We start from the raw sequence: 26,323 nt of genomic DNA on the forward strand, positions 1-26,323 counted from the left end.
TCACCCTAGTCAGCTAAGAAGGAATGTTATATAATGTTCCTGTAACCATGGGAGTGACACATCATCATCTTCACTATATTCTATTGCCTAGAAGCAAGTCATGGGTCCTGCCCACACTCAAGAGGAGGGTATTACACAAGCGTGTGACTCACTGAAGGGGAGATGGGGTCACTGGAAGGTGTATTTGTTGCAGGGATTTAAAAAAGAGAGAGGGGACTTCCCTGGTGGCGCAGTGGTTGAGAGTCCGCCTGCCGATGCAGGGGACACGGGTTCGTGCCCCAGTCCGGGAAGATCCCACATGCCGCGGAGCGGCTAGGCCCGTGAGCCATGGACGCTGAGCCTGCGCGTCCGGAGCCTGTGCTCTGCAACGGGACAGGCCACAACAGGGAGAGGCCCGCGTACCGCAAAAAAAAAAAATTAATAAAAAAATAAAAAATTGTAAATCACTACATTGTATACCTGAAACTTACATAATGTCTATATCTATACTTCAATAAGAAAAAAAAATGCACATTTTAAAACTTAAAAAACAAAATCATTGCTCAATTGAAATTATTACTTGGCCACTCTAATATCCAGGTCTAAATCACTGAGACCATATAGTTTCCTCTACATGTGCTTTTTTACATAGATGGGGCAAGTTTTTATGTAGTTGCAATATATGAAAAGAAAGTTGCGCAAAAATAACTGGGCCTTAGTTCCTGTTACTTAACAGCTGGATGACTTTGGTTCAGTTTCCCAAAACGTGAAATAGAGAAGCAAATTCATGACCCAGTTGTCTCACACGATTGTTGGGGTCATTCAGTAAAATAACGTATATAGGGACTTCCCTGGTGGTCCAGTGGTTTAAGACTCCCGCTTCCACTGAGTGGGTGGGGGTGGGGCGCCGATTCCATCCCTGGTCAGGGAACTAAGATTCCGCCTGCGAGCCCGCGGGGACTGAAAAAAAAAGGATGTAGACACACATAAGGTACTGAGCAAACGAGCAAAATAATTTAAGACTATGTTGAATCACAAACATCAAGTTGTCCTAATATTATTGTTTTTTAAAGGTTATGAAATGAAAGAAAAATAAAATATGCTCCACGTCAGTAGATGAATCTGTCACCTCCACTCCAGGCTGGGTTACCTGCTCACCATCCAAAAGGACACCCCTAAGAAGAAGAGCTTGAAAGGTGAACTACAACCCCCAGCAGGCTTTGCGCCCAAATTGCGTCATATAACCTCAGCTCCGGCCCGGGCCCAGCCCTCTCCCCGCCCCCACCATTCAGAAACTACAACTCCCAGGAGGCTTCACGGCGTCTAAGCCGTCCTCTTTCCCCCCGCCCCCTGTCTCCCCTTTACCCGCGCCGGCAGCTCCGTGGCCGACTCGGGTCCCGCCGTCGGCGGAGCGGGCGCGCGCGCCGCGGGTCGCGCGGCTGCTGAGAAGGCCGAGCACGCGCGGAGGGAGTGGAGGCGTAGGGTGGTGGGAGTACGGCTTGCTCGCTCGCAAGATGGCGGATGAGGACGGGGAAGGGATTCACCCCTCAGCCCCTCACAGGAACGGAGGTGGCGGCGGCGGCGGCGGCGGTGGGGGGTCTGGGCTCCACTGCGCCGGGAACGGCGGCGGGGGAGGCGGCGGCCCGCGGGTCGTGCGCATCGTCAAGTCCGAGTCCGGCTACGGCTTCAACGTGCGGGGCCAAGTGAGCGAGGGCGGGCAACTGCGGAGCATCAACGGGGAGCTGTACGCGCCGCTGCAGCATGTGAGCGCCGTGCTGCCCGGGGGGGCGGCCGACCGGGCCGGGGTGCGCAAGGGGGACCGCATTCTGGAGGTGTGAGTATCGGGGCTGCCCGCCGCCCCACCCCTTCCCCTCTGTCTGTCCCTGCATTTCCCCTCTACCCCTGTCACCCTCAGGCCGCACCTCCCCTCAACCCCCGAACCGGCCCCCCGCCCCTCCATGGAGGTTGGCCCTTCTACCTCCCCACACCCTGGGTTTCTGGGACCCCCGCACCCTCCCTGTAATCTCCAGTGTCCCAGCGCCCCTACTGCTTTTACCCCTGCCCCCATTGCTTTGACTTTTCTGCCCCCTTGCCTTCCCCTTTGGCATGCTGCTTTCTGCTCCTCGGTGCCCCTTGCTTTCCTCTTGTTGAACCTCTTTCTGCTTCTGACTGACAGCATCTCCTTTTCTGACCCAGCCACTGTGTGTCCGCCCCAAGTTCTCATCTTGAGCATCATAGTTTCTTGTTCTCCACCACTCCTTTTAGCCCCCGTGGACCGTCCCTTCTGCCCTCTAAACCAAATAGGCAGGACCTTTGGTCGGCTCCTACTTTTCTTCCGGAAACATCATCCCTCCACGCTGCACTTCTTTTTCTTTCCTTAGTTACCCTCTGCTTATGGTTAAGCACTCCCTATATTTTTCTGTCCTACCGTGTATCCCTTTCCTCCCCTCTTTTTTTGTATTCATACTCTGAGAATACCTTCTTTTCTGACCCTTGCTTTTTTTTTTTTTTTTTTTTTTTTTGATGGTGGTGTCGTCTTTGACACGATAGTTTCTCTTCACAGTAGTCCCCTTATCACACCAGGATTTTGAATCTAGTGTCTCCATCACCACATCCCTCTGAGAGCATCCCTGTCCTGGCCCCTGTCTTCACTCCTGCACCATACTCATATTTCTTTTTAGTCGGGTTTATGGTAGAGCTCTCCTTAGCTCCTACTTCCCCCAAACTACAGCCCCTTTTGGGTCTTTGACCTCCCCACTTTTTCAGGGCATGCCGTTTTCATTCTCTTTTCTAGTCTGTTCTCTTGTGATATCATGCTTGACTTGATCCTATTCTTTCTCTCTGAGGTTGTTTTCCCTTCTTTCTCTTTTTAGGCTCCTTCATGTTGAAACCCATCCTCTTTCCTTGCTGCAGTCTCTCCCGCTTCATATTCCTTCATCCTTACTTCCTCACCGAATACCTTAAAGCTCTGGCAGGATGCTGCCCTGTCTTGCAGTTTCTTTGCAGACCTCCTCCTACTCCTTTAATGCAGGTGTTACATTTGTGTTTTTATACTTTGTATTAAGATTTGTATAGTGATTGCCGATTGACTGGTAGGTGGTGTATGCTCTCATTGTCTCCATTCTCCTCAGCAGTCTTCAATCCTGTATCTCTCTCCTGCTTACTGACTCTATCTTATATATTCTTTTTTCACACTTTTGCCCTCTCTTTCAGTGCTAGGATTTGCCCTCATGAATCTTTCTCTCTCTCTTTTTGGCCGCTCTGCGCGGCTTGAGGGATCTTAGTTCCTCCACCAGGGATCAAACCCAGGCCCACCGCAGTGAAAGCGCAGAGTCCTAACCACTGGACCACCAGGGAATTCCCTCTTTCTCATTATTATAAGTGTTATTTTAACCATAATTTCCATAACCTTCAGTCTTTCCTCTAGTAGAGCAGTAGGTTTATACAGTAGGTTTGATCAAGGTTCCAAAGGGATAAGTAGTTTGAAGGACCTATAGAGTAGTCTGTCCCTTCTTATTCAGCTTATGCCTCTTACCCTTATCCTTGCCATTCTTACTGTATGGTATCCATTCATTCTGTTTCCTCTTACCCTCCACCTCAAGAAACAGTTCACCAAAGTAAGTGTTTCAAGCTATTATACCTTTCCTCTGTCCTTCCTGTAAATAGATGCGTTCTTTTTTCTGTTAATGTCCTATGACTTTTCTGGTGCTCTGGCAATATATTCTTAATTTTTTGGGTGTCAGGGCATTCAGATACCGAATGCAGTAGTGACCTTTTGCTTTGTACCTGGGCACCTAATTCTTTTCTTTCTAGATAATTCAAAATCTGTGGCTGATGTTTCCTTCTGATAGAAGCTCTTGGAATTGTCATTTTCCTTTCCCTTTGGAAGTTACCTTTGTATCCAGCTGTTTATTTTTAAATTTAAAACTGAAGTATTTATTTAAAATTATAAATGTATCGTAAAGTTCTAAATCATTTACTCTACTGGAGTAGAGTGCTGTGGTTTTTGCAGCAGAGTCCAGATATAAACTAGGTCCTGCAAAGGAGACCTCAGATGATTCCCTAGATAGATAGAAGGACTTGCCACAGGCCCAGGTTCCAGTCTAGGCCCATTTCTTCTTCTAGAGAAAAGACATTACATTTTAGTGGTGATGAGTAGACAACTTTCTCTCTTTTAGTGGGCGGGGCAAAAAGAGCACTCTTTGCCTAGAGAACCTTTTTCTGGAATGTTGTGATGATTGGACATCTACCTGGCATTGGATTCTCACCTTCCAACTGTATTTTGTTTTCCAAATTCTTTGAAGTTTCTCTGCTACTATAGTGAAAATAGTGATAGTTGTAACACAGAGCCAAGATAGGTGGTAAATGGTTTGGGTTCTCAACTCTACAGTTTCTTTCTCTTTCCTTCCCTTCTTCCAAAGTCTACATCTTCTCCTTAGGTTTTCAAGTGAGAGGAGGAAAACAGAGACCAAACAGACATTGTTCTTGAGGGATGTCTGTATCTGCTCCTTGTTTTGATCTTGGTTAAGTTGATGCTAATTTTCCTAAAGCATTCTTTAGGCAACACTTTTTTCTGTCTCTCACCCAGGTTCCTTAAATTAACCTCTCTGTTGTCCCAGGTAAGCTTTGCATGTTGATGAAGTGCCAAGTAGGGTCAGAGTAGGCATAGGTAGATTATTATTGTGTAGATGTAGTTTGTATCGAGTTGTAGGTGGATGTCTGGACCTCCTTAAACAGATAATTGTTGATTAAGACTTTTCCCTATTTTAGACACTTTCCTCCAATATGCAAATTATTTTATTCCAATTTTCTATATTGCAGTAGTTTGGACAACTGATAGAGGTTTGAAAGAACAGATGAGGTTTACGAGAATAGAAGCTTGGACAAAAAAGAGCATTATTTCTGTGCATTTCTTTAAAGGCTGCTTACCAAGGCCTTGTCCTAACTGAATCTTGGAGAAGTCATTAAATTAAATTCAATATGGTTTGGTTTGTCCTTTCTCCCTTCAAAACTGACTAGATTCTCACTGGTTAGGGAAAGAGTCATGTTGCAGGGCTTGGTACTGGAGTATGAACAAGCCTTCTGGGCTCTGAATTTTACTGCAGATGGAAAGTTTTCTTGAATGGCAATGTTAGTCTCCACCTTGTAATTTTTCCAGTGTAACATATATTGAGTGTCTTCCCTTTGATGTGTATACACTTGGAGACTAGTGAGTGAAGGATGCTTTCAACAAATAGAACCAAAATAAATATGTCTTTGCACTAATCATACAGCATGTGAAGTAATATTAGACTTCAGGTGATTTTCTTAAGGTTAAGATAGTTTCAAGGGCTCTTGATTGATTTCTTGAGAGATGCCCTTAGGAGGGTTTAAGTGTGCAGTGGATATGGATATTGTACTGTCTGTTTTTGAGAGATTAGGTTTGTCTGTTGGCTAGTTTGTTTTGTCTCTTTGGTGTTTGGATAATATGGTCTTCAGTAAGCATGGACCCTAAGGTTGGCTTGTAAGCGTTCAATATCATGATGTATTTATGCTAGGCAGAGAGTATATGCCTTACTTCTTTTCTTTTTAAAAAAAATTTAATTAATTTTATTTTTGGCTGCGTTGGGTCTTCGTTGCCACACGTGGGCTTTCTCTAGTTGCGGCGAGTGGGGGCTACTCTACGTTGTGGTGCGCGGGCTTCTCATTGCGGTGGCTTCTCTTGTTGCGGAGCACGAGCTCTAGGTGCGTGGGCTTCAGTAGTTGTGGCTCGCGGGCTCTAGAACACAGGCTCAGTAGTTGTGGCTCACGGGCTTAGTTGCTCCATGGCAAGTGGGATCTTCCCGGACCAGGGCTCGAACCCACGTCCCCTGCATTGGCAGGTGATTCTTAAGCACTGCACCACCAGCGAAGTCTCACCTTACTTCTTGATAGCTACAAGATAATATAACTTTTCTGTATTAAAGTTAAACCATAAGAAAAAGATGTTTGTGTGTGCATATATATTTGTTTAGTGATAATTTATTTTCAAAACGTATAAATATGTCATGGGCATTCTTTTTTTGTTTTTTTTAAATTTTATGTGAAAATTTGAAAATTGACTAAAAAGAGGTTGGGACCACACGAAGTATTTTTATGAGTTAGAAAAGTACCTTTTTAGGATCTGCTTTCTCAGTTGTAGCGGAATTCTATTTGGCTTAGATTTTCCAGGTAGGTTTTGTAAATGGTGTTTGAAATCATGGTTATTGATCAAAGGAAGTTTTTACGGCAGTGATTCTCAAGCTTTAGTGAGCGTGAGAATCACTGGGTGTGTTTGTCAAAAGTATGGATTCTCAGGCTCACCCTTTAAAGGTTATGATTCAGTAGGTCTTGCACGGGGCCTAGAAATCTTTATTTTTTACTCCCTGGCCAGGTGTGGGTAATGCAGCCAACATACCCACCCCATACCTGGAGTGAAACTACAAGCCTTTAATTCTCAGTTCATTTTATTGTCCTGATTATGTAGAGTTATTAGCTAAGACTATATGAACAAAGTGATTTGTTAGGCTCTTGAAATCCCAGCCCTTAGGAAAATCAGTTCAGTAGATAGTGGACTAACTGTTGTATCCAATCATCCACACTTTATTGAATCTTGATAAGCTGTTGTAATAAAGGCGAGGGTTAAGAGGTAGAGCAAGTTAATAATAATAATTATTATTATATCACTTTGCAATTTGTATAGTGTTACAGTTTGCACAGTGTTTTTACATTTGATCTTCACAAGAGCCTTGTGAGATAGGGAAAATATAAGCTCCTTGGTGGCAGGGACTATGTCTATGCTGTTTCCGTAGCTAAATATCTAGCGGTACATAGAAAGTACTCTTCCATAAACGCTTGCTGAATGAATGTATGAGTATTATCCCTGTTTCATAAGAGAGGAAACTGGGAGTTGCACTAATGAATGTTAACCAGAATTAAACCCAGGTCTTTGGAAGCTAAATCCAGTGTATTTTCCATTTCTTTGTTTTCTCAGCTATTCTTGACTGTTAATAGTCAACTATTCTTGACTGATGTCACTTAAAATTCTTAAAGTCATATCCCCATGAAGTTGGATAGCAGTTGAACTTTGGTTCTATGATTTTGAAATGTAACTGTGTTATATCTTTATTTACCCTGTCTCTCTTATTGTTAAATTGGGTAGAAGACAGGGGACCAAAATAGGCATTCTTTGCCCTTATTTGTTGCTATCTTTATTGGTTATCAGTGAAGGGAGCATGACGATCGTAATTGCAACCCCAAGAAATACTTTTAATTCCATAGGTAGTGGAGGCGGCAAAATAATAAAACTAAATTTGAAAATAGCATTATCTTCCCCACAGAAATGTCTTCTGCAACATTGCTGTGACCAGGAAAAGATTTTTTGTTAGTAACGTGAAGATTTGTTTGGGTCATATAAGTTACTGTGAAGAACAGTTCTTTTTCCAGCCACCACTTTTCCAGTTTGTTTCAGAAGAGGGTTTATTACTACACTCTAAAGGATAATTGTTTTTTTAGATAAGTCCCGTTGGGAATAATTCCTATGATCTGGTAGATAAGCAAAGAGACTCAGTTAACAAGCAAACATTTACGATTTATGATCACTGCGCGGTGCTTTGGGAGCATGATCTTTGGTAAGTTCATTGTTAGATGCTGACATTGCTGGCACAAAGGATTTTGTAGTGGTTAGGTTAGTGCCAGTTAGGGTCATTCTGTTCTTCGACTGTCAGCTATAGAGATGGTTTCTGTGCTTCACTTAGGCAGTCTAGTAAGAGCCAGTGTATGGGTGGTGCAATTCCAGGCCCACATTTGGAAAAAAGAAATTTAGGCAGTTTAAAACCATTTTTTAAAAAATTGAAACTCATAGATTTTGTATTACACCCAGTTTAAAAAAAAACCCACCTGAAACAAGTTTCACAAAACTGTGTTTACTAGTATCATGCACTCTGGTATTTTTTAGTCCGTCAGTATTTTGGTTTTTTTGTTTTGTTTTTTGAATGCTGATGGTGGCCCACTGCATTAATTTCATGACTCATTAGGTTGTAATCCACTGTTTGAAAAACAGTGATTTAGGGTGTCAATTTTATGATGTTGGCTGATATCACCTCATGTTCAGCCTGGTACCACAATTAAGCACAAACTATGTGTAAAGTACTGTTAGGCTTGTATGAGTCACAGAGTCCCTGCATCCCTGCCCTTGGGAAACTTACAGTGCAGTGGGGAAGGTGCATGTAAACAATTTACTGTATGTAAAGCAAAATGAAATAATGGAGATAAATGAAAAACACAGTGGAGTTTAGTGGTAAGAAGAGTGAATATGCTTGAGAAGATTGGAAGATTGGTGGGTGGATAGGTCATAGAAGGCTTTTAAACTGTGATTGAAGGACAGGTATAAGTTTAGTAGGCAGAAGAGGGGGAAGGATTTTAGAGGCTGAGGTAACTGTGTGACCAAAGGGAGGATCTTAGGATAACAAGGAATCTAAAGTTGCTGTTTGTTTATAGACACCTGTGCTTCAGGTTAGATCAAATGGGGTTTTGATTGCCGTGCTAAAAAGTTTGGATGTTATTCTGTTTTTGAGGTCAGAATATTGTTGTATGTGCTTTAATACCCAGGACTCCCTGAGATTTAGTTTTTATTTAATTATTTACCTGAAGAGGTTGAATAACATTTCCAAGGCCAAAGAGGAAAATCACTATTAGAACGAATTTCAGAGCATCTACTCTCTTGGGCTGTCTTGTACTATATAAAGAAGGGAACTAAAGACAACTAAGCTCTAATGCCCAGAGCTGGGAGCAGCTGGTGATGAGCTGGTTGCCTTTAACTTGTATATGTGTTTTACTCACAGTACAGTTCAGCTTCTCAAATATCTGTTTCTCTTTCTCTTATGTTTTATATGACTGTACTTACTATTGTGTTTACAGTTGGTAAGTTTGATCCTATATGCTGTAGGTCCACTTGAGCTCTGCCCTACAGATGTTCTGTTTTAGCTGTACTCTGATTTGAAGATGCCTCCTTTAATTTAAATCTTTTATTTTGGCATACAGCATGTTGCTGGGAGTTGAGTGGGACTGAAGACAGACAGGGAACTTAATATGTATAGTACTAAGATTTATACCTGCAGTCTACCTTCAAAATGAAAATTCTTACAAAGATCCTTCAAATAAGTTTGTTTATTTATTTATTTATTTATTTGGCTGTGTTGGGTCTTCGTTGCTGCACTCGGGCTTTCTCTAGTTATGGCGAGTGGGGGGCTGGTCTTCGTTGTGGTGCGCGGGCTTCTCATTGCAGTGGCTTCTCTTGTTTCGGAGCACGGGCTCTAGGCGCGCGGGCTTTAGTAGTTGCAGCACGCCAGCTCAGCAGTTGTGGATCGTGGGCTCTAGAGTGCAGGCTTAGTAGTTGTGGTGCACTGGCTTAGTTGCTCTGCGGCATGTGGGATCTTTCCGGACCAGGGCTTGAACCTGCATCCCCTGCATTGGCAGGTAGATTCTTAACCACTGCGCCACCAGGGAAGCCCCAGATAAGTTTAAGAATTGGTAGTGTCCATACAGTGAATTTCTCCTGTCAGTAATGTGAGGGGTACTTCAGAATTAGATTTTGTGATATGGTATCAGTCAAATGCTAGGTAGTATGTGTGTAGTCTTTTTTGTTTATTATTTATTGCTCCCTGCTAACTAATAAGGTTTTCATATAGTTGAGGAAATACACCTATCTGCAAGGTATTAAAGTTGCAGAGTAAGGTACTGCATTTGAGTACTCTTATGTGTACTTCCTTTAATGAACTTCCGTTGTTATGAAAACATCTTTTAAAAAAATGGTTTTTGCTTAAGCTATCTGAAATTGCAGATTCTTGTGTCAGACCTCAGAGCGAGACTAGAACGACAGGTCTGTGTATTCTGTGGACTTGAAACACAAGTAATTAGTTTACTTCTCTTTGGAAAAGTACAGAGCAGTCTGCAGAGTCAGCTGCTTGTGTGGATTTTCTCCCAGCTGCTTTGAAGAGGCTGATTACTCTTACAGAACTATTCAGTGCGATTAACCAGGAAGCTCTCTCTCTCCCCTCCAACCCCCTGCCCCCAACAGTACTTTTATATCTGTGGGCCTATCTAGTTTTAGTTATATTTATTTAGTATGTTTTGAAAATTGGGAGATTGATTAACTTAATATTTGGAGATGTGATGACCTCTGTGAAAGTTTTGGAAACTTCTTCCACTTCTTTTGCTGATCAGTTTAATCATGATAACGTTTGTAATTTATAAAGTGTGTAGTTTGTCTACTGAATGTACCATGCAGGTTACTTAATTCTTTTTACCCAAAATTACTATCATTTTGATTCTGGTAGGGTTAAAAACTATTTTTTGGATCTGTTTTCTCAAGGTATGTAACTTGCATCTCTTTTCTTAGAAATGACAATGAGTTTTGTTCTCTTTACCTGGTGTTTTGAACCCAAGGAAATGTGACACTAAAGTTTCCCTTTCTGAATTGTGTGCTAATAGATTATTTTAGATTTCCCTGGCCTACCAAATTATCCTTTATGTTGCTGATTTGGAAAAGGTCTTACTGTAACTTTCTTCTTATTCAATATGCTGAAATAGACTACAGCCTAACAAAAACTGTACTGTAGTCTGTGTTCCTCAGCTTCCAAAAGAAATTGTGCAAATTTAATTTGGGTTAAAGGATGGTATTTGATTGCGGAAGGGCCATATCACTTAAAAAGTATCTCTCTTGTTATTCATTTCTAAGGGCTTCTTACATAGATGAAGGTATTTTGAACTGTTTTTTCAGTGGTAGTGATAGATTTACACTTCTCACACTCAAATACAGTACCTCTGGAGACTAATAGAATATTTAGGAAATGGGTGTTGGGATTCAGGGTGCAGTTTGTCACCACAGAACAGACTTACCAGATCACATGAAGAATCATGTTTTTAATTGCATTATGTGGTAATTCAGAAATAGTAGTGAAATAGAACTTTAAAATATTAAGATTCCTTCTTTGGTAATTTACCTGACTTGCAAACTAAGGTTGTTGATAGAGCAAGTAGATTTTATTCTTTAATTAACTTTCACTGTACACCAAACTAAAAACATTGGGGAGTTGTGTTTAAATTGGCCATTAGGGAATGGTTCAAATTATAGCAGATCTCAAAGCCTGAGTTGGTGTTGAGAAATGCTTTAGGACTGATCATGTTTGTTTTGCTGGTGAATAACTGATTGAGGGGGCCTGAGAAATAGGGTAGATAGGAGGAGAATGAGTTAGTCAGGTTAGGGAAACCATTATGGCTATTAGCAACTTTCTTACCTTTATCTAGCATTCATTATCCCGCAGTGTGAAGAAGTAACCTATTTTCACATCCAGCTTTACATTTAAATTGAACCATAGAATTGTTATATGCTGATCAAGTTTTTAAAGACAAAAGTTGAAAAGTAAGCAAGCAAAAAAATCTTATCCAAACAAGATAAATGTATACTTTTATAGCTTTAGTATTAGAAATTTCTTTAAGACTTTACTGGTAATACTTAGCCTCTGTTGTGTGAGGAAACCCATTGTGCTTAAATTTTTTAACTAAGTGTGGTGCATTTATTTAGTTTTTATGAGATGAAACAATATAATTATAATAGATTATTCCCAGAATTAACATAAAATAAAGGCTGCTTTTTAAATGTCAACATGTTTATTTCTTATTCCTTCTTCTTACCTCATTTTGCTATCCTTGGAATCAGTGTTTATTTTTTAAAAAATTAATAAAAACAATTTACTTTTATTTTCAGTATATTTCAGTAAAAGAAAACATAGCCTCACTTTGGAATTGCTTACATAATTGAATGTCATCTTTTACTCTTAACCATTATTTTTATTGCTACTCATAATAGAAAACAAAATGATCACTAATACTAAGGCTTGAAAAATGTAGAGCTTGCATAATATTTTTAGTAGTTCCCTCTAAATAGTGAAACCAGTATAAAAGTTAAAAATAAGGAATGAAATTATGGAAGTGCATGAAGGAAAACCAGTATTGAGTTTATGTGCTAATCTTAATAATTTTTTTTCATTCACTCAGGGAAAATTTTTAATGAGTGCTTACTACATGACACATACAATATTAGACACTGGGGATAGGAAGCTGAATGACATGTAGTCTTTGCACTAAGGAATTTCAGGTTTGGTGGAGAAAGTGGCAGCCTTAGGTTATTTCTTAAGCCCAGTTGACCTGATTCTTATTCCTCTTCCCTAACCTCCCCCGTCCTGCCTCACCACAATGGGATGAACAAGTTTAGAGCAATTCCTCCAAGCCGCCATAAGTACTTTTCTGCCCTTAGTTATCTAAACTAGTAATGCAAGTGCCTAGAGACTATGTGCATATTCACAGGAGTCTTCCAGACACAAAATGTACTAAAACTAGGAGGACTGTATAGTTTATTGTCCAGACCAAGACACTTGAAAATGAAAGGGGCCCATTAATTATGCTAGGATAAAAGGTGTAAACTAGTTGTGTCCTGGCCATGTGGAGCACTGATCCAAAGCCTTAGTAATTTTAATATAGGAGGCTGTTTTAAAATTCTAAGACTAGAATTTTGTATTTTATTAGGAGGGAAATGAACAAGTTTGTTTTTATTCTTGGTGTCAAGTTGTTACATTGGCCTTACAGGTAATTATCAGATAACAAATGAACTTTTCTTCTGAATAGCTTCATTATAATTTTATATTGATTTTTAAAATACCTTAAAGCCTTAAGCCTTATTATACTTTTTTTATTGAATGACAAGATTCATTTATTTAGAAATAAGTCTACCTGTGTAGATTACATTTGTTTCCCGATTGCCTTGGAACTAGAAGGTTTGAGGAATCTATTACTCCTTCCCAAGTAGTAAACCCTTGTTACTTGTGGCTGGAGGTATTATGGTCGAAAGACAGATGATGCTTATTTGTACTTTTCCTGCCTCAGGCAGCATTCTTTGTGAATAGAACACCCAGCCAAGGGTAAAAAGTCCCAGTGATGGTGAGCAGCTTATTTGACAAGTTATTGATTCTTTTTTCCCTCTTTGGGAAGACTAGATGCTGATTGACATACCTCTCAGTTTCTCAACCCTGCCAGGGCCATACTTTATTGTTATTAGTACTCTCTTTTGCCCAGCATTAAATTTTTAGATGTAGGTGCTTTAAAATATTGGTATAAATATTGAATTTTGCTTTTGATACTTAAAAAAGGCTTTGGTAAGGGTTTGTGAATTAGGGCTCTCCATAGAATGCATAGCCTCCACCATTATAAACATCCCCCACCAGAGAGGTACATTTGTTAGAATTGATGAGCCTACATTGACACATCATTGTCACTTAGAGTCCATAGTTTATTTTAGGGTTCACTCTTGGTATTGTATATTGTATGGGTTTGGACAAATTTGTAATAACAGCATCTGCCATTGTAGTATACAGAGTAGTTTCACTGCCCTAAAAATCCTCTATGCTCTGCTAATTCATTCCTCTCTCCCCCTAAGCCCTGGCAACTACTGATCTTTTTACAGTCTCCATAGTTTTGCCTCTTCCAGATTATCATACAGTTTGAATCATATAGTACGTAGCCTTGTCTTCTTTCATCTAGTAATATACATTTAAGTGTCCTTCATGTCTTTTTATGGCTTGATAGCTCATTTCTTTCTAGTGATGAATAATATTCCATTGTCTTCTGGATCTACCACAGATTATACATTCCTCAACTGAAGGACATCTTGGTTGCTTCCAAGTTTTGGTAATTATGAATAAAGCTGCTTATAAACGTCTGTGTGCAGGTTTTTGTGTGGACAAAAGTTTTTGACTCCAAAGAGCATAATTGCTGGATCCAGGTGGTAAGAGTATGTTATTTTTATAAGAAGCCACCAAACTGTCTTCCAAAGTATACCCTTTTGCATTTCCACCAGCAGTGAATGAGAGTTCCTGTTAAGCCATATCCTCGTCAGCATTTGGTGTTGTCAGTGTTTTGGATTTTGGTCATTCTAGTAGGTGTTTAGTGGTATAAAATTCATTTTTTAAATTATAAAAGTAATGTGTTAGTAATGTTAGAAAATTTGGAGACTAAGGAAAAAAAAAATCACCCATCATCTTATCATCCTAACACAACTACTTTTTGTATTTTGCCTGTCCTTTTTTAATGTATTTGTTATGAAGTCATACTGTTACATATAATTTGTGATCTAATTTTTAGAATTAATAGACCATTTTCTAGAATAGTTTTAGATTTACAGAAAAATTGAACAGATAGTGTAGAGTTTCCATATATACATCCCCCACTCCCACCATACAGTTTCTCCTCTTATATAAGTATGGTTATTTGTTACATGTTTAACATTTGTTAAAATAAATGAACCAATGTTGATACATTATTACCAACTGAAGCCCATAGTTTATTCTGATTTCATTAGTTTTTACCTAATGTCTTTCTATTCCGGGATCCCATCCAAGATACCACATTACATTTAGTTGTCATGTCTCCTTAGGCTCATATTGGCTGTGACATTTTCTCAGTCTTTCCTTGTTTTTGATGACCTTGACACTTTTGAGGAGTACTGGTCAGGTATAGTATGCCTGACTATTAGAATTTGTCTGATTTTTTTTCATGATTAGATTGGAGTTTTGGTGATTTTGGGAGGACAGTCACGGAGGTAAAGTATCATTTTCATCAGTTCATATCAACTGTACATACTATCATCATGATTTATGACTGTTGATATTGACCTTGATCATCTGGCTAAAGTAGTATTTGCCAGGTTTCTCGACTTTAAAGTTATTCTCCTCCTCCTCTCCCCCCTCTTCATACTGTACCCTTTGGATAGCAGTCACTATATGCAGCCCACACTTAAGGAGTGGGAAGTTATGCTTTTCTCCTTTAGTATGTAGTAACTGTATAATTTATTTGGAATTCTGCATAGGAGAAGAATGTCTCTTCTCCCCTGTCTATTAATTTATCTGTCATTTATTTATATCAGTAAGGGTTCATGGATATTTATTTTATACTTTGGGTTGTATAATCTGATACTGCCACTTTATTTTGTTGCTGCAGTTGTTCCAGAATCGGCCATTGGTAGCTCTTTCAGTTGGCTTCTGTGCCCTTCTACCATACTCTCATCAATGTGTGTTTTTTTGTTTTGTTTTGTTTTTGAGCACTTCCTTACTTTCTGGTACTACACAGTGCTCCAGGCTCATCTTGTGTGTTTCCTGCCCCAGTCCTAGAATCAGCCATTTCTCCAAGAGCCACTGGTTCTTTTTACTGGAGAATGTTATTAGAAACCAAGATCTAGGCATTAGGTATGGTTCTTTTTTTTTTTTTTTTTTTTTTTTTGCGATACGCGGGCCTCTCACTGTTGTGGCCTCTCCCACTGCGGAGTACAGGCTCCGGACGCGCAGGCCCAGCGGCCATGGCTCACGGGCCCAGCCGCTCCGTGGCACGTGGGATCCCCCCAGACCGGGGCACGAACCCGTGTCCCCTGCATCAGCAGGCGGACTCTCAAGCACTGCGCCACCAGGGAAGCCCTAGGTATGGTTCTTGCTAAGAGGGTGTACTTTCTTTCAGGTCCTCTCAGCTGTCAGAGCAAAGAAATATATGTGTTTATTAACCCCTGTATATACACATATCTGTAAATATTTCTATATGTAACCATCTGTATCTATATTAAGTTAAACATGAGTTCTTACTGATGTCTCTAACTTTTCTTCATTACCATATGGATGTTTTATCCCCCTCCCCTTGCTGATTTGTACATTTCCACTCCAACAGTGAGAAACTTGGCTCCCTACATCCACCATTTATTTACTTAATTTTTCAATTCCAGTATACATGTATAGTAATACCAGAATTGTTAACCTGTACCCCTGCGGGAAACAACTTTATTGACTAGAATACAGTACTTATGTGCAGTCCCTTTGGCCTTTAATCTTACAAAATTCATTCATTTCCAGTTACTTAGGTCTGTACTTTTTCCCGCCTACCCGCTTCCATGAGGTTTTTTGAAATAGATTTGAAATACAGTTAGATTCTCTTGTTATAGCCTGGAATTCTCTGAACCTACTGATTTAAGAAAAAGTTGCATATGTTAAGGTTTACTCTTTGTGTGGTAAAGTTCTGTACGTTTTGACAAGTGCATCCTTTCATGTATGCAGTGTTACAGTATCATACGGAATAGTTTCACTGCCCTAAAAATCCCCTGTGCTTCACTTACTCATCCCTCCCCTCCCTCCAAGCCCCTGGCAGCACACTGATCTTTGCCTTTTCTGGAATGTCATATAATTAATTGGAATCATACAATATGTAGCCTTTTCAGATTGGCTTCTTTCCCTTAGCAATATGCATTTAAGATTCCCACATGTCTTTTTGTGGCTTGAGAGCTCATTTCTTTTTATAGCTGAATAATATTCCATTGTCTAGATGTACCACTTTTGTTTATCCATTCACTTATAAAGGGCATCTTGGTTGCTTCCAGTTTTTGGCAATTATGAATAAAGCTGCTATAAACATCTGTGTGCAGGTTTTTGTGTGAATATAAGTTGTCAACTCAATTGGGTAAATACCTAGGAGTGTGATTGCTGGATCTTATGGTAAGACTATGTTTAGCTTTTTAAGAAACTGTCAAACTGTCTTCCAAAGTGGCTCTACCATTGAATGAATTGCTGTTGCTCCACATCTTCACCAGCATTTGATATTGTTTTTTTTAACCAATCAAATAGGTATTTAATGGTATTTGCAGTTCTCCAATGATGAGTGATGTTGAGTAACTTTTATATGCTTATTTACCATCTGTATTTCTTCTTTAGTGAGGTGTCTGTTCAGATCTTTTGCCCATTTTTTAATACATTAAAAAATTTTATCTATCTATTTATTTATTTATTTTGGCTGTGCTGGGTCTTCCTTGTGGCACATGGGCTTCTCCAGTCGAGTTGCAGAACTCGGGCTTAGTTGTGGTATGTGGGATCTTAGTTCCCCGACCAGGGTTAGAACTCGGGCCCCCTGCATTGGGAGTGCAGAGTCTTAACCACTGGACCACCAGGGAAGTCCCTGCCCATTTTTAACTGGCTTGTTTTCTTATTGTTGAGTTTTAAGTTTTAAGGTTCTTTTATATTTTGGATACAAGTCCTTTATCAAATATGTGTTTTCCAAATATTTTTTACCAGTCTGTGACTTGTTTTTCTTAACAGTGTCTTTCACAGAGCAGAAGTTTTTAATTTTTATAAAATTCATCTTAGCAATTTTGTCTTTCATGGATCACATTTTTGTTGTCTAAAATCTCATTGTCATACCCATCACTAGATTTTCTCCTATGTTACCTTTTAGAAGTTGCATTTTTATAATCCACTTCTTAACATAACATTGGCCCGAACATATTTATAGATTATTTTGTTCTTCATATTTACAATTTTAAATGATTGCTTTATAGTTAAATTGTTTTGCTATAATTTTCTTTACCATTCATTTCCCCCTATTGCTGACTTTTTATAAGAACAGAAATTTGGAAACAACCTAAATAATGAACATACTTGTACCTTGCTTTTTCTGTGTTCAGGATTATTTCATTTCTTTCAACAAATACTTGAGAATGGTCTACATGCCACTGTAAAGTTCTTGCCCTCATGGAGCTCATATTTTGATGATTTCCTTAGGATAAATTCTCAGTAAGGCCATTTTGGGTTGAAAGAACATGAACATTTTTATGACTTTAGATGCATATTACCAGTGAAATTGCTTTCCAAAAGGATTTTACCTGTTTATGTAGTCATCGTCTCATTTTCCACATAAGTTAACATTAAGAGTAATTGAGATAATAGTTTTGTGCTTTTAAAATTGTTAACCACATTGTTTATTAGAAAAAACGCAAGCATTTTAGAAACCTTTGACCATTTACTTTCTCTAGTTGTACTTCCCTTGTCCTGTCAGTAAATTAGGTGTTCTAAAATGTTATTATTTCTGAAACAGAATTCCAAAAAGTTCTTGATATTTAGTGGCCTGGCATTGTACTTTGGTACAGACACGATCAAGCTTGACTTCCTTTGGCTATTTTTATTGCTTATGCATGTCTGAATCCCTTATCTCCAGAGTGTAAGGGCAAAGTACAGCATGATTGCTAAGACAATTAGTCAGTTATGTGACTTGATTGTTTGCCTAAGTTAAGTTATCAGAGAGGCAGAGGTGGATGAAAAGGAGTCAACCTAAGCCAGCCAGATGATTTAACTGCAAAATTTAAAAGGACATGTCTTTACATTTCAGTAGAGTAGTTCCTTGTTTTTATAGTCTAGTGTCTAGTATAGATGTACTCAACAATTGGGTAATGAACCAGTGAAAAGTCAAAGGAAGTGTCGTTCTTTTGATGAGTCAGGGGACTGTTTTTCTCCAACTTGTAAGATCTTCACCCAATTTCCAAGAAAATATATTGCAGAGAAGATAGGGAGTTTGTTTAAAAAGCTTTGTGTAATTGAAAAGATAGAAAAGCTATGTTAAATTTTAAAAATTACCCATAGTTCCATAGTTACCCTAACTTAGCTATTTTCATAGTTTACATACTGTGTCTATTTGGGGGCAGGAATATCTTATGTGCTCATAAGATCACAATGGATGATATTTTTATATTTTAAATGCAAAAAACCTCAAACAATATTTATAGTCTTTGTTTTTTGCATTTTACATGCTATAAGGACTTTTCCATGTTTGCATATAGTCTTCATAAATATTTTTTGAGTTGTAAGTTCATTTGCTTGATGTACTTCAATGTCATTAAAAGTTTTTCTAATGTTAGCTATTTGGCTGGACAAATTCTTTTTCAAATACTCTGTGAGAAGAAAATGCTTTACAGCCTTGAATGCTTAAAAATCTAACAAGGGGATTCTAGGACTCCTAAAAAAGATCAATTATATTTATAATGTAATATAATAGTATTAATCAAGTGTTGAGTGAATTTGATGTTTCTCACATTATGGCTTTAATAAACTAGACAGAGATGCTCTTGCTCTCTGGCTTAACTTTATAATCATCTGTTGCTGACGTTCTTAACTACACTAGGCTTGAAATACGTGTCCTGTTGTTTTTAGGAGGTTAAGACAAAAGGCCAAAGCAGTAGTAGGGGTAAAACTAGCTCTGGCTTAATTTTCTCTTCATTATTTTGTTGAAATAGGCTTGTAAGATGTGACAGTATTGAAGGCTTAGCTTATTTTCCACAAAGATATGGGAGGTGAAGGAAAAGGGTGTGTTTTATCCATTAAACAATTTTCTACTGCAGATATGTGTAGAGATTCATCTATTAGGATCTTTATAACAACATTGTCAATAACAGAAAAAAAAATTCAGAGTAATCTAAAAGTAGAATAGGGGCTGTTTCACTCTGATGATAGACTACTATTTTACATTTATAAATGAGGATATTATATAATTTTATTTTAAGATCAACTTTATTGAGGTTTAATTTACATACAGTCAAATGCACACATTTTGAGAGTTTTAAATCTGAGAAAAGTATAGATCCACTTAACTACCACCCCAATCAAGATATAGAGCACATATATTACTTCAGAAAGCTTCCTTGTGTCTGTTGTACCCCCTACCCCCGCCCCCTCCCTGACAGACAACCACTGATCTGATAATTATCACTATAGAATAGTTTTGTCTATTCGGAACTTCAAATAAATGAAATCAAATCAAACAGACTCTTTTCTCTCTTCTTTGCTCAGTGTTTTTTTGAGATTCATCCATATTGTGGACATCAGTAGTTTGGTCCTTTTTATTGCTGAGTAATACTCTGTGGCATGAATGTGCCACAGTTTATCTGTTTACCTCTTGATAGACATTTGGCTGTTTTCAGTTTTGGACTATGATGAATAAAGCTTCAATGAACATTCAACTATAATTGTTTGTATGAACATGTTTTCATTTCTCTTGGGTAGATACGTAGGAGTGGAATTGCTAGGTCATATAGTAAATGTGTGTATGTTTCACATTATAAGAAACTGCCGGATTGTTTTTGCTTTATGCTCCCATCAGCAATGCATGAGAATTCCATCTCTTCCACATCCTTGGCAAAACTTTTTTTATTTTAACCTTTCTGTGAACATGTAGCCGTTGTGTTTTAACCTACAGAATTGAGAAGTGTCTCCTACTGCTTGCAGTTATAGGACTTTATTGTCTGTTTTTTACAGGCTGCCTCTGGGGGACTAACTACACTTTAATTACTTTCCTGTGTGTCACAGGGGGTCAAAATAATATTCTGCTTACCACATAGAATGGCTCCTTCCTGTGGCACGTATAGTGATTGGCTGTGTCATATTTCCATCCATACCTAATTTCATTATATACAGGTTCCTTCATAAACAGTATACAAATCCTGACTATTGAGAACTTTTTTTCCTCTGCTTTTTTGGGAGTGTTTATATTAGCTTTGCAGTTTCCTCAGCTGGCTAACTTTAGTTGAATAAAAGTCTTAAAGCCACTCCCATTAACTAGCTAAAGGCCTCTCCAGTGGGGTCAAATTTTGGTCTTATGTAAAAAAATGAGGGGCATTTTATTAAAATTATCAAGTGTATCTTTACAATGCTGAAGACACAAAGTAATTGGGTATCATCTGGTTGCCTAAGGAAACTAAATTTTGGTCCTAGTTGTGGATGGTTGGATTTTTTGGTTGCCTTCTTTTTTCCCCTCCACATTTTATTTATTTATTTTTAAAATTAATTAATTTATTTAATTTATTTATTTTTGGCTGCATTGCGTCTTCCTTGCTGCGTGCGTGCTTTCTCTAGGTGTGGCGAGCACGGGCTACTCTTCGTTGCGGTGCGTGGGCTTCTCATTGCGTTGGCTTTTCTTGTTGCGGAGTATGGGCTCTAGGCACGCAGGCTTCCGTAGTTGTGGCTCGCGGGCTCTAGAGTGCAGGCTCAGTAGTTGTGGCGCATGGGCTTCGTTGCTCCACGGCATGTGAGAACTTCCCGGACCAGGGCTTGAACCCGTGTCCCCTGCGTTGGCAGGTGGATTCTTAATCACTGTGCCACCAGGGAAGCCCTCTCCACATTTTATTTTGAAAAATTTCAAACATACAGAAAAGTTGAAGGAATTGCACGAGAATACCTGTTTACCACCTAGATTCTATAATTAACATTTTACTGTATTTGTTTAATCACATATCTGTTGAAAATTTTTGATGGTGTGTTTAAGCCTTTCTTTGTAGAAAAAGCATTGATGGGTAGAACCCACTGGGCAGTAGTTACTTTTGTGTGGTATAGGACTTAGTGGTTCTCTGATGCGGTAGTTCTCTTTTGAAGTTGACTATCTTGTGTTTCCTATTATCATTGGTTGAGAGCTCAGTCATTAATTTTCAAATGAATTCCATCTAGATTATGTTACAAAGACAAAAGAAAAGCAAGGGAAATTGGTCGTAGAAAGGGTTTGTTTGTATCATCAGGAGGCCAAAATACTGCCAACCTGCTTGCCCAGCTGATAGAAATACTGTCACATGAATAACTACCTTTTATTGAGTGATTACTGTATTCTAGAGCTTTATCTCATTTGAGGTCTTACAACAACTCTGTTATATTATTAGCCCCATTTTATGAGTTAAGAAATTGAGGCTTATGAGATTGAATCATTTGCCAAATGTCTCATCTCTTTTTTTTTTTTTTTGTGGTACGCGGGCCTCTCACTGCTGTGGCCTCTCCCGTTGCGGAGCACAGGCTCCGGACGTGCAGGCTCAGTGGCCATGGCTCACGGGCCCAGCCGCTCCGCGGCATGTGGGATCTTCCCGGACCGGGGCACGAACCCGCTTCCCCTGCATCAGCAGGCGGACTCTCAACCACTGCGCCACCAGGGAAGCCCCAAGTGTCTCATCTCTTAAATGGCACAACTGGTATTCAAAAGGAAGTCTCTCTGAATCCAAAACCCACGCTTTGAACCAGAAGTCTGTAGTGCTGAAAGTTCCCTTTCTGCAGAATTTATAGTTTACATTCATTTTTGTCTTCAGAATCGGCCAAATTGGGCCACACCTAATATGAGCCTGGTATAGTAGCATTCTTGTGGAAAAGGGGATATCATATAAACATTTTTATGACTATGAAGGTCTCTTAATTCTTGAGGAGGGAGGGCCCTTTTTGAAATCAGGCATCCTGGGGTTTTTACTGACCCATTTCATTCTCTGAAGAATGAAGGAATCTCCAGCTTGTATTAAATTGTGGAATGTATAGAATTCCTTCTATAGTTGAACCAGATAAGTATTAGCAAGTGTGTTTAGAATATGACACTGGTAGTTCTTTCCTGTTTTTTTGTTTTTGTTGTCGTTTTGGGATTTTTTTAAGAGGGTTTTTGGGATGATAGCCAATTTGAAGCTTGGTCTTACTATTAAAGAAGTGAAACCTAAGCAAGCTTCCTTGCTCCCTGGCTGCTTTTGGAGTAAGCCTCCCTTAAGTTTGCCGATTTTCAGGGCTTATTTCTGTGAGTGACCCAAGGAACAGTGTATTCTGATTTGAAAACTGAATGGGTGGAGGTATGCATTGAAAACAATAGTTTTTAACCTTTCTGGAGATTACATACTCCTTTTTTGAAGCTGATGAAAGCTGTGGGCCCTCTTCCCAGAAAAAAATGCATATATGTAGACAAATATAATTTTACATACAAATTCTGTAGGGGTTCACTGACCACCGCCCGCCCCCAAGCCTATCGACAGAGTAGTCCAGATTAAAAATCCTTTAAAATTAGGAAAAATTAGGGAGCTGAAAAATAAGATTTGAGCATCAGTTCTTAAACTTTTTTCACAAATGCTTATCAGTTCTTAAACTTTTTTCACAAATGCTCATCTCATAAAATTGATTGTACTAACATAAAAATCATATTTTAGTATCCAAGATGTTTACTTCAATCTCTACAGTATTAGTTTTCCTCACTTTGTTAAAAAAAAAATTAACAAGGATATTCATGAGTTAAGCTAAGATTCCTAGGGATAGATCAAACTCTTTATGTTGATTTTTAACTTTTGCCTTTTCTATTTTATTTCTTCTACCATCAAAATATTTTCCCAGAACTAGTAATTAGGTCAAAGATTCAGATGAAATGCTTTACCAATCCCCAACTTTAGGTTTACGTTGATTCTTTAACCAAAATCTCTTCATAACCCATAGATACATAGTACTTCTTTCCTTAATATACTTTCTGATATGAGTGTTCAGGCATTGATCTTGGCAAGTTACATGTTTTATTACATTAATCTTCACAACGACTCTGTTAGGGTCTTATTATTGTCTCTCTTTTATAGATGTGGAAAGCAATGCTAAGAAAGATTAAATGACTTAAGACCAGTTCTGGCAGGGCCAGGATTTGAACCCATGTAGATCTAGCTCCAAAGCCCATTTTCTTCTATTTTACCATCCTGCTCTATGATCAAAGAACTGACCACTTTTTCTGGCCACTGGTCTGACCTGATCTGAATTTTAAAAGCTCAAGTTTCCATCAGTGGAGGGAGCTCTTTATTTTCTTCTATAGCTAGCCAGTTGTAAAATTGCTGTATTGTGTGTGTGTGTGTGTATTTAAGTTAGACTTTAGGTTGTGAAATGTCAAGAGCACTGAATTTACTGGCTAGATTGTTAAACCTAGATTAAGGAAGGAGGCTTATTAGCTGGATGATCTCCTGCCTGTTCTGTTTATATAAATGGATGTTTCAGATACCATACTCTGACAGACAATTCCAGTGATTGAAAAGTTTGTGGAAGGCTTGTTACTAAACCTAGCATCATTTGCAGGAAGGAAAAACCCTAATGGTTTGGAACAAGAGTGAAAAAGAGTTTAAAGGGTAGATAAGCTTTTATCAAGTTGACTAAAGGCCAGGTGTGTATTTCCTAACCCTCTTGGGATAGCCATGGAGGGAACCTCCAGGTCAGCTAGTTGCCTAGTGGTTTTTGCTGAGATAAAGGGTGGGGTCAGCATTCTGGGAAGGTAGTTCAGTTTGCTGAGTGAGTTTTGTGAGACTCAGCATCTTTCTTGACAAAATTATTGTTCTTCCAAACCTTGTACTTTTCCTAGTTTCAGCCTTTTTATACACAGTGGAACAGGAAGGAGAATGCATAGGTTGATTTACTACGTAAACTTAGCGGTACATTTTTTAGTTTGAACTGATTACTCAGGGCTTTAAGTGAGATAGCACAGAACAGAAAAAAAAGTAGATACTAATTGAAGTGATTGGGAGAACAAAGGAAGTTGGGTCAGATATAAAATTTTAGAGAGGTTTCTCCTTGCCTTTTTAAAAACTGAGTGATAGAGGAAACTAGCATGTATGAAGATATATATCATTTAATTCCCAAGGTGATGAAACTTGGTATAAAGGAAAATTAAGTTGACCGATTTTAAGATATGGGGAGAAATCAGATACAAATGTAAAAGAACTATCTTAAGTCATACTTTTTGGGTCTTTACAAATTAAGGGAGCATATTTTGTGAAAAATTTCTCTTGACAGAATTCCCAATTCTAAGAAACTTAAAAAGGACAAAGAACAGTTCAAATGGCAGGATTGTTAAAAGCCACTTTATTGTATTGTATACGTGCTTAGTTAGGATGAGGAAATTGGCTTTAAAAGCTTTGTTCCCTCCTCAGCTTCACCCTCCTTCCCTTGTGTTTTCCTGAGGCTGTGTGCGAGGTTCTAGCATAGAGGAAGGGTAGGTCCTTTCACCTGTTGCCATTTTTTCCCCCTGCCATAAGTTCACACACACTTTTTCACATTATGATTTGCAAAAACGTAAACAGCTTTTCTGGAACCAAACTGATCTTTTTATTTTGTGGTTCATACTTCATGACACTGGAGTGGGGGCAGGAGGGTGGAGCTATAAGGTGTTTGGACCCTTCTGGTTTATGGGATTGTCTTTTTCCCTTTTTCCCCTTAGGAACGGCGTGAATGTTGAGGGGGCGACACACAAGCAGGTGGTGGACCTGATCCGAGCAGGCGAGAAGGAATTGATCTTGACAGTGTTATCTGTACCTCCTCATGAGGCAGATAACCTAGATCCCAGTGACGACTCGTTGGGACAGTCATTTTATGATTACACAGAAAAGCAAGCAGTGCCCATATCGGTCCCCACATACAAACATGTGGAGCAGAATGGTGAGAAGTTTGTGGTGAGTGTCAGCCCAACTCCATCCTCAAACCACCTAGCTTTTGTTTCTCCCAATCTTATCATTTATGATATATATTAGAGCACTAGGATAAATGACTGCCACCTAGGTCAGTTTGCCTACGAGGAATATGGGTTTACACATAAATAAAAGACACTGGCCCTGATTTATTGCAGGAGGTGAACTACAGTAATGGAAGAAGAGGCATATTTCTGCTTAAGTATAATTCCATTTTATTCTAGACAGTTTTAAGTTTGCATTTGGGCCTTTTGCAATCATGTGTCAGTTTATTTTGTTTGTTCTTTTATTGGTTGTCATATCTCTTTGCTAATAGCAGTCTCACTTACTGTTGACTCTGTAGAGCTATAGAGCAAGATTAATTTTAAAGTGTGGTGTGTCTTCCAAAACATTTGGGTAATACAGAATTTGTCCACGTCAGAACCTACAAGTGCCCTATACCCCCGTTCACATCTTGTTCTTTTTCATTTTCTTTGGAGATATCTGTGTGAATGATTAATTCTGGTTTTCTCCAAGGTCCTCATTATATTCTGCATGCAATTCACATGGGCTATTTTATACATTTCCAGTTTCTTGCTGTTGTAGATATGCAGGAAAGCCCATCTTGAATTCTGGATGATGTGTGCCAGCCCCTTTCCCAAATGCCTTTGTTTGTTCTTTAAAACCTAATTGCAACTGATAGCCCAATCTGCTTAATTTTTCCCTTGGTTGCAATATTCTTTATTTGCCTTTGATTATTTTGGGAATGATGGTATAATGAGAAATTCATTAATCTATGTGGAAAATGCAGTGCATTCTGTAGGTATTGGCAAACAGACTCCATGTGTTTAAAGCTGATCTGCTGTTTAATGTTGCAGTCTCTGAAACTGAGATTTATCCCCTGTATAGGAATGAGCTACTAGATATTTATGGTAAATTCTTTTTAATGGGGAGATGAGAAAAGCAAGCAAGGAAGCCTGAAAAGTTCCAGAAGGATCAAATAATATTTGACTGCATCTGTACTTCAGCTGGAGATGATAGCGTGTAGGTTTTATGTCAGTCTGGTCTATGTATTCTCTGAACCATACACACAAAATTTAGAGTTTTGTGTTTCAGAGGTGCTATACTTTTTTTTAACCATTTTTTAAATTGAAGTATAGTTAATTTACAATGTTGCGTTAGTTTCAGGTGTACAGCAAAGTGATTCAGTTATACATACACATATATATTTATTCTTTTTCAGAT

At 38.9% G+C, this 26,323-nt stretch overlaps 1 protein-coding gene across 1 annotated transcript in view; it reads left to right on the forward strand.

Moving 5' to 3' along the window:
• Positions 1-1,493: 1,493 nt before the first annotated feature.
• SNX27 (sorting nexin 27) overlaps positions 1,494-26,323 on the forward strand; it is a gene marked incomplete at its 5' end in the record, with an annotated part of 77,744 nt that continues 52,914 nt past the window's right edge. Inside the window, 2 exons of the mRNA XM_079697641.1 lie at positions 1,494-1,813; positions 24,853-25,084. Coding sequence (XP_079553767.1) covers positions 1,494-1,813; positions 24,853-25,084 — 552 coding nt within the window. The remainder of the gene's footprint in view (positions 1,814-24,852; positions 25,085-26,323) is intronic.

The sequence above is a fragment of the Hyperoodon ampullatus genome (genome assembly GCF_949752795.1).
Source record: "Hyperoodon ampullatus genome assembly, chromosome: 2".
Taxonomy (NCBI): Eukaryota; Metazoa; Chordata; class Mammalia; order Artiodactyla; family Ziphiidae; genus Hyperoodon; species Hyperoodon ampullatus.